Here is a 10,285-nt window from a genome sequence, read left to right as displayed (position 1 = left end):
GCTAGCGCAGATAGCACTCGTGTAGCTTTGCTTGAAATACATAAGAAACCAAACCATGTTCTTTATCAGGTCCCAACTGTCCAGGAAAATATACAAAGAGCTATGTATGTAGCTGGAATGTAGCATTAACTCACCTGCATGCAATAATTGCATGTCTGTAGGTAATACAGAATGATTAGTAATGCTGTTTGTATAATTAAAACGTTACAACACCATTTCTTCAACGCATTTTCCCAAATTACTTAAATAACAAACCTTACGTAATTAATAATAAATTTCGAAAAATAACCCGTACCAAGTTGGGTAACAATTTGATTAATGAACTTAGATTAAAATGTAAGTCGCTAATCATTAAGCCTATTGATTAGTCATGTTTTTGGCAGGTAGAGATAGCAGTTAATTTTAATTTAACTTCAAAGGTTGTGTGGCTTTTTCAATGGAATATCAACCTAACTGAAATGTAGTGTCATGTTTTATAAAAATTAGTTTCATCAGTAGCTTATTAAAATTAAAAAACCAACTTGCCTAAAATCTTACTGACAGTAGTTTGAGACGTCAGAAGATGGCGGGCGAAATCATAAGGTCGAAGTCCATAAGGAGAAAACTCGGTGGGCAAAGCCCTAGGTGGCGTTAGTGTCTCACTAAGTCGAGAATTGAGGTACATTGGATTTAGGCTACCTGTGTAGAAAAGCAAATAAATACTTTAAATAATGATATTATTTAAAATTTCAATTTTATATGATACAATCTGAAATGCCAGTCAACTGACGGGGAATTTTTAAACTTAATTAAAACAATGTAAGTTTAACAGCAATCATATATTTCAAAGTAATAACTTGGAGATAAACTTTATCTCAAAATTTTAAAATTATAACAAAGCTTCTTTATACACAACAGTTGTAGTTTCTTTCTAGCTACCAACAAATAAGAATTTTGAGGTGATCCCACCCTTAAACACCCTAAATATAATTGACAATGAGAAAAGTATGGTTGTTTGAGAAACAATCCAGCAACTTTCATACTTTGACCTTGAATCCTTTTAGAATATTCAACATTGTCTAAGGCGTCAACCTGCCAAGATTGTTTGAGATTGACTCAATAGGTTGAGAGTAGTTAACAAAGTTCAATTTTGACCAACAAAGGAAATTCCTCATAGTTCATAGTGTTTATATACAAATTTTGGTAGAGATTGGGCCAGTAGACTTGGAGGAATTAAGGTGCAAACAAACACACATTTCGTTTATATATATAAAGATTTTGATACATCTTGTATGGAATTTTTATCTCTAAGTTGCTTTGTGCAAGAACGTACATAACAGTAACTTCCCTAGAGTTTCATTGAACTTTTAACTTGCTACTTACGGTTCGAACAAAACATCGACGTAAAGAATCCACAAACAAATCTAATTAGATAAATTGTTTAAATAATTACTCTTAAAGTTTTTTTTTCAAAATTAAGAAGAATTTGACTATTAGCATTAAAAGGGCTAACTTAAATTGGTAAAATATTACACATCATATAGCAAGAACACTAACATTTATATTGTCTATTTGCGTGGTGAAAAGATACTCATGCGTTAAGAATTAGCTACAATATGATTAGTTTTCTAAGGGTACTTAAATTACAGAATTTTTTTAGGCTAACTACATACAGGTCTTCCGGTGGCTTAGCGATGAGTCTGAGGGCTTATAACGTTAAAATTCGGATTTCGATACTCCTGTGCTTAATAACAAACAAACCAAAAATATAATAATACAGAAAACATTTTTGTAAGGTTAGCTACAATACATAAAATTGTAGAAATCTACAACAATAAGGCCTTTCGAACTAATTAACCCAACTTGCACAGATGGGGGTCAAAGTGTGCATACCACGACCTTTAACAGAGTTCTATTCTACGTGATATTATGTATTTGATGTCAGAGTTATGCACTACTCATTTATCCTACATTGCTGACTTAGTGACAGTTCATAGTAGAGGAGAGTAAATACCATATACAGTGTAGGGGATACTGAAAAATGAAACTGTAGATATGCAAATTCTAAGGGTTATGCAAATTAAATATATAAACTGTTCGATGGACAAAAGTATTTTTATTCTTCACATGAACATCAACTTGTATTCTGAATTGTCAGAGTACGAGTTATGACTAACGTCGGCAATTCACAGACATATCTCGAGTGCAAATACTTTTGTAACAAATCTGATATTTTGTGTACAACAGGCTTGTACGTTTCGTGTAGACATATGTAGTAAATTTGGAATTATAGTCAACATTATTTTTCCAATACGGTAACGAGACATTGAAAAGACCTCGTGCGCATTCAGTTAACATTATTTCAAGTTTTAAAGCCAGTTAAAACAATTACTTTTCGATACACTACAGTGGATTTATATCTTTAAGATAATTATTACTGTCTAGAAAACAATACATGAATATCTTCTTAAGAATTGAGTAACGTTCTAGATATTTAAATTATTACTTAAGCCTAGCAGTCGGCGACTAAAGTTTACTCTTGAATGTATTGAATTACAAACAAATGTTTCTTCTCATGTGTGTACCATTAATTAGGGTACCTGGAGGATAGTGGTGACAGAGCACGTGTTGCGTCTTGATATTCAAAATCGCAGTATCTGCTCATTGTATTCCTACTGTTTTTGTCAGAAGGGTTATAATATACGTTCAAAGATAAGGTAACAGTGGTACCTATCTCTGTAGAAGTCATTCACTTAACGATTAACAAATACTGTTTGCCAAAGAAAGCAGTAGGTAACAAAGAGAATAATATACATAGAAAATTATGCCACGCTGATCAATATGAATAGGGAAGAGAACAAGTGGAGAACCTTTTCACAGAATTGAGCTGATCAGTTTGGTTGAAACATCACAGAACCATACTTCAAAGAATGATTGAGATAATGCAAAAATAAGCTACACAATTATAGTACATGTACTAAGCAGATTTTAGAACAATAATATCCATACCAAAAATTATACTATCATGCTAAGGCAATAAGTTATGACTTAATTGATAAATCAATAATAGTTTCAGACCATATCAAAGTTTCAATATGGATTTCTTTGGAATGATTTAGATTCGTTGTATGCTCTTTCAGTAATCTCACACCTCTCATTCTGTCCAAAAATTAGATCAAACATTTTTGTGTTCCAGTAGGGTGTAGTACTGTTTCTCGTTAGATAGATCCAAAATCCGCCTCACGTTAATACTTTCTTTTTTTTGCGATTCAATATGGCGCTAGTGGGAACATGAAGCCACGCTAGAACAACAAATACTTGCCTTTTACTTATAATCTGCGCACTTCTAATTCGTCTGAGTCCAGATCAATATCTATGGATCCATATCCGAGAAATGATTGGGTGAGGCCACGTGCGGCTTAGGGTTGTTGCTTTCTGCTCATAATATCTGTACAGGACCTAATGGATCAATCACTTGGACAGACAGACCAATAGGAGTGATTGCCTTACTCCATTATAGCTTGGAATACTCTGGACTAAGGATATCGCGTGTTTCATCACTTTCCACTGCTTATGAACTGTAATAGCTTGATTCGCCTTTTATTTTCTCTGAAAGTAATGTATTGTTTCCTATTCCTAAAGGGCGTAGTACATCAGTCGTTAAAGAAAGTACACTTCAATCATTGACGTCACGAGCTCCTAAACTTAAAGCTGAATCCTCTACCAATGTCTCGTATAGTTTAAACTTATTGGAAAGGCAAAAAGATTCCACTGTTCGCATTTTTCTCAGATTCACGAAAAACTCATGTATATATATATATATATTTTACATAAATAATTTGCAGTACTAACTTTTAGATTTCAAAAGAAAAGATTCAACAACTGAATGAAGGGTTCAGATAGTGATACCTTGTCATACAGAAAGATTAAACCGCGATTTAAAATACTTTGTTTGGATCTGTCAGGCGTTCTTACTTAATATTGATGGGACAACATCAACGTTTTCAATTACTGAACTGAATACATTAAACTTCAACGATTCGTTTGTATAAACTCATTTGATTGGTTTCAAAAATTCATCGACAATTGCTGTGATTTATAACAGTTTCTTAGAACTTTCTTCTGGATGAATCGCATGTTCCGCAATCAACATAGAAGGAACACTATTAACGCTTCTGAGTCAACTCCTAACATAATTACAGATAATATGGACAAGGAATTTACAGAAATTCGAGATATGAGACGATGGAAAATTTCTAGCAACGATTACCTAAACAACAACAAAAGAAACTGAAAAGGTACGAATTCGGTGACCAATAATATTCGACATGCATAACAAGAACAGAGAAGAAGGAGAAAAATAGAAGGCAATAATGTTGAACATGCTTTAATAAAAGGACGAATGACAAGAATGGAAGATAACTCCCGGAAAGTAACCAGCTATGTTCAACATGCGTAACAGAAAAGTAGAAGATGTAAGGGGCGGATAATGTTCAATATGCATAACAAGACCAAAGAAAACGGAAAACAAATCCCCGTCTCACCAAACATGCTCGCCCTTTCAGCCGTAGGGGCGTTATAATGTGACGGCCAATCTCGCTATTAGTTGGTAAAAGAGTAGCCCAAGAGTTGGCGGTGGGTGATGATGACTAGCTGCCTTCCCTCTAGTCTTACAATGCTAAATAACAAACAAACGAAGACGGAAAACAGTAAAGTACCGTCTTTGAAATGGGCCAACAATGATAAAAATATATTTTCGAAACATACTGATAAAATTTATTTCTACACTGGGTATTTAATTATGTGTGAATAGATATATATGCACTGTTCACTAAACTGACTGTTCAACAACTACATATACACATACAGTTTTGTTGTTTAGCTTTATTCTCGCTTAAATTGTTTTATCTCCAACGCACACTCACATGATAATGTGTATACGTGTACATTTTCTGTTATGTTTCCCATATGGTGCAGGATGCGTGGACATATAATGGACTGTTAACACGTACAAAATATTTAATGACTATCTTTAAACATCTGTGTTTGGAGGGTTTCAAGAATTGTTGAGGACTACACCACTCGTTACAGTGTTACAGCATATTATAATTATTGCATTGTTCTTCTTGATGGCAAATGTTCTCGAGTTAACAACTTATCTATCTGTATCTGTTTATCTATTTTTCTATCTGTTAGTCTTTCATTAATAGAGTATTATACGAGATACTAAAACAGTGGTTAAGGACTGTGACTATGACAGTCTATAGTTCGCAAACTACACTTTTAAATCGTGGGTGCGTTATGAGAGTGAAATTCAAATTCCACTATTCGATTGGAGTAGCCCAAGAGTTGGCGGTAGGTGTTATTTACTCGCCGCCTGCCTTCTTTCGGTTCAAAATTAGGGATGGCTGGTGCAGACAGCCCTTGTGTAGCTTTTTGCGAATACCTGAAACAAAGAACAAACAGGAGACCTAAACAAATCCTAAATTCAACACGAACCATTAAAATTAACATTACCGATTATATTTAAAATTATCCTTAAATATTTCTGTTTCGATAAAAATGCTGAAGCCTCGGAATTTTTCATTTTTTTTTCAATATTAGGAAATAAGTTTCACCTTATTGAATTTCAGAAAGATTTGGAGTTCTTAATGAACTGCAGAACACTAGAAAGATGTGTATTTGGCAGTAATTGCATATTTTGAAGCCACGTAGACCTTAAATGCTTTCTACACACAAAGTGCACTACTTTAAACCGTTTCGGTAAATTACATTGGCTGTTATTGTGTATCTGAGTAATCCTTTCAAATGCTTACAGGCTTAAATAATATAAACCGCGATAAAGAAAACTTTACATTATACTATCTTCCGCTTCAATTCACGTTTTTACCCTTACATTATACTATTTTCCACACTAATTCAGGTTTTTACACTTACATTATACTATCTTCCGCTTCAATTCACGTTTTTACCCTTACATTATACTATTTTCCACACTAATTCAGGTTTTTACACTTACATTATACTATCTTCCGCTTCAGTTCACGTTTTTACCCTTACATTATACTATTTTCCACACTAATTCAGGTTTTTACACTTACATTATAATATCTTCTACTTTAAAAGCTAATGTATGAAACATGAGCCGTGTCAATAACTTTGAAAAATAATGAATATATTAATCCATATAAGCAGTATACTAAGATCTCTTCCCACGTAACAGGCCATTGAAAAATGTGATTTTTATTTATAATCATAGCAATTATATACATCAGTGGAAAGAACAACCTGACTAACATATAGGACCCTCAATACCGTTCATCAGATATCATCAACAGTATTTCATTGTGATGTCTAATATATAACACCCCAGACTTCACCCATTTTTTCAAAATATCAGGATCAGTTTGTGTTACTATTACGGCAACACAATACCCATTATCTGACACAAGATTTTTTTGTTGTTTTTTGTGTTGAAGGAAATCTTAGCTTCCTGTAATACTTTTCCTTTTCTTAAATGTTGACTGCATAATTGTTTCATTCGTTTGCTTTGTCTTTTTAGTTACTAAACGAACTATTCTGCAGGGTCACTCAGATATCTAGAACAGGAACGTGACTAAAAGATGGAATGAGAAAGTTGAACGAGATAAGGTTCCGTTTGATCTTTAGATTCGGTAAAGTTCTCGAACACTTCAAAGAAGAATCTCTTAATATTTTAGAAAGAATGGTCGAAGCTATTGTCGATTTACTTGACGTCAATTTCCTTATTTGCTTTAATGGATTAAAGATTTTTTCAGTGCCTTTGGTCCAGACAAGAAAAAGATAGACAATTATGTTATTAGTCCTGTTGAGACGCACCAATTGAATAAGTTACTATATGAAACATATTTGTTCTCACGACGCATCAATTGAATAAGTTATTATATGAAACGTATTTATTCTCACGACGCATCAATTGAATAAGTTACTATACGAAACATGTTTGTTCTCACGACGCTTCAATTGAATAAGTTACTATATGAAACATGTTTGTTCTCACGACGCATCAATTGAATATATTACTATATGAAACGTATTTGTTCTCACGACGCATCAATTGAATATATTACTATATGAAACGTATTTGTTCTCACGACGCATCAATTGAATATATTACTATATGAAACATATTTGTTCTCACGACGCTTCAATTGAATAAGTTATTATATAAAACGTATTTGTTCTCACGAACTTGTTACTCATTGTAGAAAATCTAACGAAAGTTATTACGAATTTAGAAATGACTAGTAGAATGTATACTTAGTATTTTAAACCTTTTAATCGAGCCAAGTGTAACTGATATGATTTTTAACTACAATTCTAATCTATTTGCTCGAAATGCGAGAACTCAAACAAAAACCCCTGCTTATGTCCAAAACTGGAGTGTAAGTTAATGTGTGCATGACCTAAGATACAAGCTGATGATGTTTCAATAATAAAACTTTGTTGACAAAAGTAATAGTAAAAGTAACACCTTTTCTGGAGCTAACGTGCTGGAACGAGATCTTTAAATCCAGTGATTTTAAAATACAGTCACAACAAAGAACTTGACAGTGTCATAGATAGGTAATAGTTGTCTAAAGATACAAACCACTTTATTTAAAAGAACAAAAAAAAAGAACTGTCAGCACAAAACTTCGAAATCTAAAACTAAATGGCATTGAGGATGTCAAGCAATATATTTTGATACAGTGACTATAGTTTACAAATATGATAAAAAAAGACGTTTGCCTGTTTTTTTAAGACTAATACGTTCATTAAGATGTTTGTTTGCAGTTAAGCACAAAGCTACACAATGGGCTATCTGTGCTCTGCCCACTACGGGTATCGAAACCCGGATTCTAGCGTTCTAAGTCCGCAGACATACCGCTGCGCCACTGGGGGGCCGTTCGTTCAGAATATTTCAAATTAAAATATTTACATTTAACATTATAAAACACCATTACTAACGAACGCCAATAATTTTATTAAAGTACGAGATAACTATTTTTCCATCGTAAGTAAACTAAAAACGGTATGAGTAAGTACAGATATAAAAAAATCTCCTTTCTACTAAGGAGAAAACTTCTCATATAGCAGGTAGTAAAATGAACGGGATTCGTTTTGTACTAATATAGCACAAACACATTGTAAGTATAAGAGCTAAAGTGCATGAGAAATACTGGTAACTATCAACTCGGCACATTGAAGAAACATGGAGGCTTAAGAAACAGGAACCTGGAATAAGTAAAATATAGGAACAAGAGAACTATTTCCACGAACCTGGACGTTAGATAAAACATGGACATACAGATACAGAGTTCGACATTAGGAACTAAATAAAGCTTAGACATACAGACAGAGTTCGACATTAGGAACAGGAGGGCTAGTCCCATGAACCTGGACGATAGGTAAAAATATAGACATAGAAACACAGATTTCAATATTAGAAACAGGAGAGCTAGTCCCATGAACCTGGACGATAAGTAAAACATAGACATGCAGATACAGAGTTCAATATTAGAAACAGGAAGGCTAATCCCATGAACCTTTACGATAGGTAAAAACATGACATACAGATACAGAGTTCTACATTAGGAGCTAAGTAACACATAGATATACAGACACAGAGTTCAGTATTAGGAACAGGAGGGCTTGTCCCATGAACCTGTACGATAGGTAAAAACATGACATACAGATACAGAGTTCAATATTAGGAACAGGAGGGCTAGTTTCATGAACCTGTACGATAGGTAAACACATAGAATACAGATACACAGTTCAATATTAGAAACAGGAGAGCTAGTCCCATGAACCTCTACAATAAGTAAAACATACTGATACAAAGTTTGACATTAGGAGTAGGAGGGTTAGTCCCATGAACCTGTATGACAGGTAAAAACATAGATATACAGATACAGGGTTCAATATTAGGAACAGGAGGTCTAGTTTCATGAACCTGTACGATAGGTAAACACATAGAATACAGATACACAGTTCAATATTAGAAACAGGAGAGCTAGTCCCATGAACCTCTACAATAAGTAAAACATACTGATACAGAGTTTGGCATTAGGAGCAGGAGGGTTAGTCCCATGAACCTGGACGACAGGTAAAAACATAGATATACAGATACAGAGTTAAATATTAGGAACAGAAGGGCTAGTCCAATGAACCTGTACGATAGGTAAACACATAGAATACAGATACAGAGTTCAGTATTAGAAACGGGAAGGCTAGTCCCATGAATCTGGACAATAAGTAAAACAAACACATAGTGATATAGATTTCAGTATTACAAACGGGAGGGCTAGTCCCATGAATCTGGACAATAAGTAAAACAAACACATACTGATACAGAGTTCGACATTAGGAACAGGAGATAGATAAAAACATAGACATACAGCCACAGAGTTCAATATTAGGAACAGGGGGCTAATCCCATGAACCTATACGATAGGTGAAATATAGACAAACAGATACAGAGTTGGACAGGTAAAACATATGAACACAACTACATAGTGAAACAACGAACACTTTGGACTTACCATACACATTGAATTCAAATCGTGAGAAAAATGAATGTTTCGATCAGCAACCTTACTTATACATATTACATAAAGTGATTCCTTGAAAAGCGAAAGCCATTAACGAGTAAGTTAACCGTTTCTCTCTACGTACAGCAACTTAAGCTTCTGATAGATCTGTTTCAGTGTAGCCCGGTACTAACTGTCAATAAACGGAGACGCCCTAAATATGCCAACAGATTAAGTCACAATAAAGTCTTACCCAATGCTTAATGCAGAGTAATTTGCAAGTCACTTTACCTAATCAATTATTAACAACATAGACCTTAATTTGAGGTTGAGCTTGAAATATCACGGTTATTTATGACGTGGGAATTATGCCAAGTCATCGTCTTAAGCTTATTAGTTGTATATAGCTAAAAAGGTCTTTTTGTATGTATTCTTATAATTAATAGCTGCACATTTAGATAGAAAATATGGGTATGAAAACCCTTTTATTTAAGATCACTTATGCAATTGATCAAATCAGAACTCTCTAAGTTTAAAATATAGACTTTGGTAGCATTTAATAGAACTACCGATGAAAACTCTCACCAGCAAAGGATGGCAAACTGAAAACCTGTTTGCTCATTATTATAAGTAGTAAGTTGAAGTATTGTGAAGCACCTGACGCTCTTTCAGATGGTCACTTTGTAATACGTACATACCGAAACAATGCTACTTTAGTTTAGAGTACCTAACTACGTATTTTGTTAAACCTA

General features: G+C 33.9%; 1 protein-coding gene across 2 annotated transcripts in view; it reads right to left on the bottom strand.

Annotated features, from left to right (window-relative positions):
* Window positions 1-10,285, bottom strand: part of LOC106457936 (paired box protein Pax-6-like) — a 104,587-nt gene that overhangs the window by 32,444 nt on the left and 61,858 nt on the right. For both annotated transcript variants that reach the window (XM_022384028.1, XM_022384029.1), the window contains exon 3: window positions 526-678. In XM_022384028.1, coding sequence (XP_022239736.1) covers window positions 526-678 — 153 coding nt within the window. The remainder of the gene's footprint in view (window positions 1-525; window positions 679-10,285) is intronic.

This window comes from Limulus polyphemus, unplaced genomic scaffold (genome assembly GCF_000517525.1).
Source record: "Limulus polyphemus unplaced genomic scaffold, Limulus_polyphemus-2.1.2 Scaffold394, whole genome shotgun sequence".
NCBI lineage: Eukaryota > Metazoa > Arthropoda > Merostomata > Xiphosura > Limulidae > Limulus > Limulus polyphemus.
Note: the sequence above shows the minus strand (reverse complement) of the source record. Positions and strands in the feature narration are given on the sequence as shown.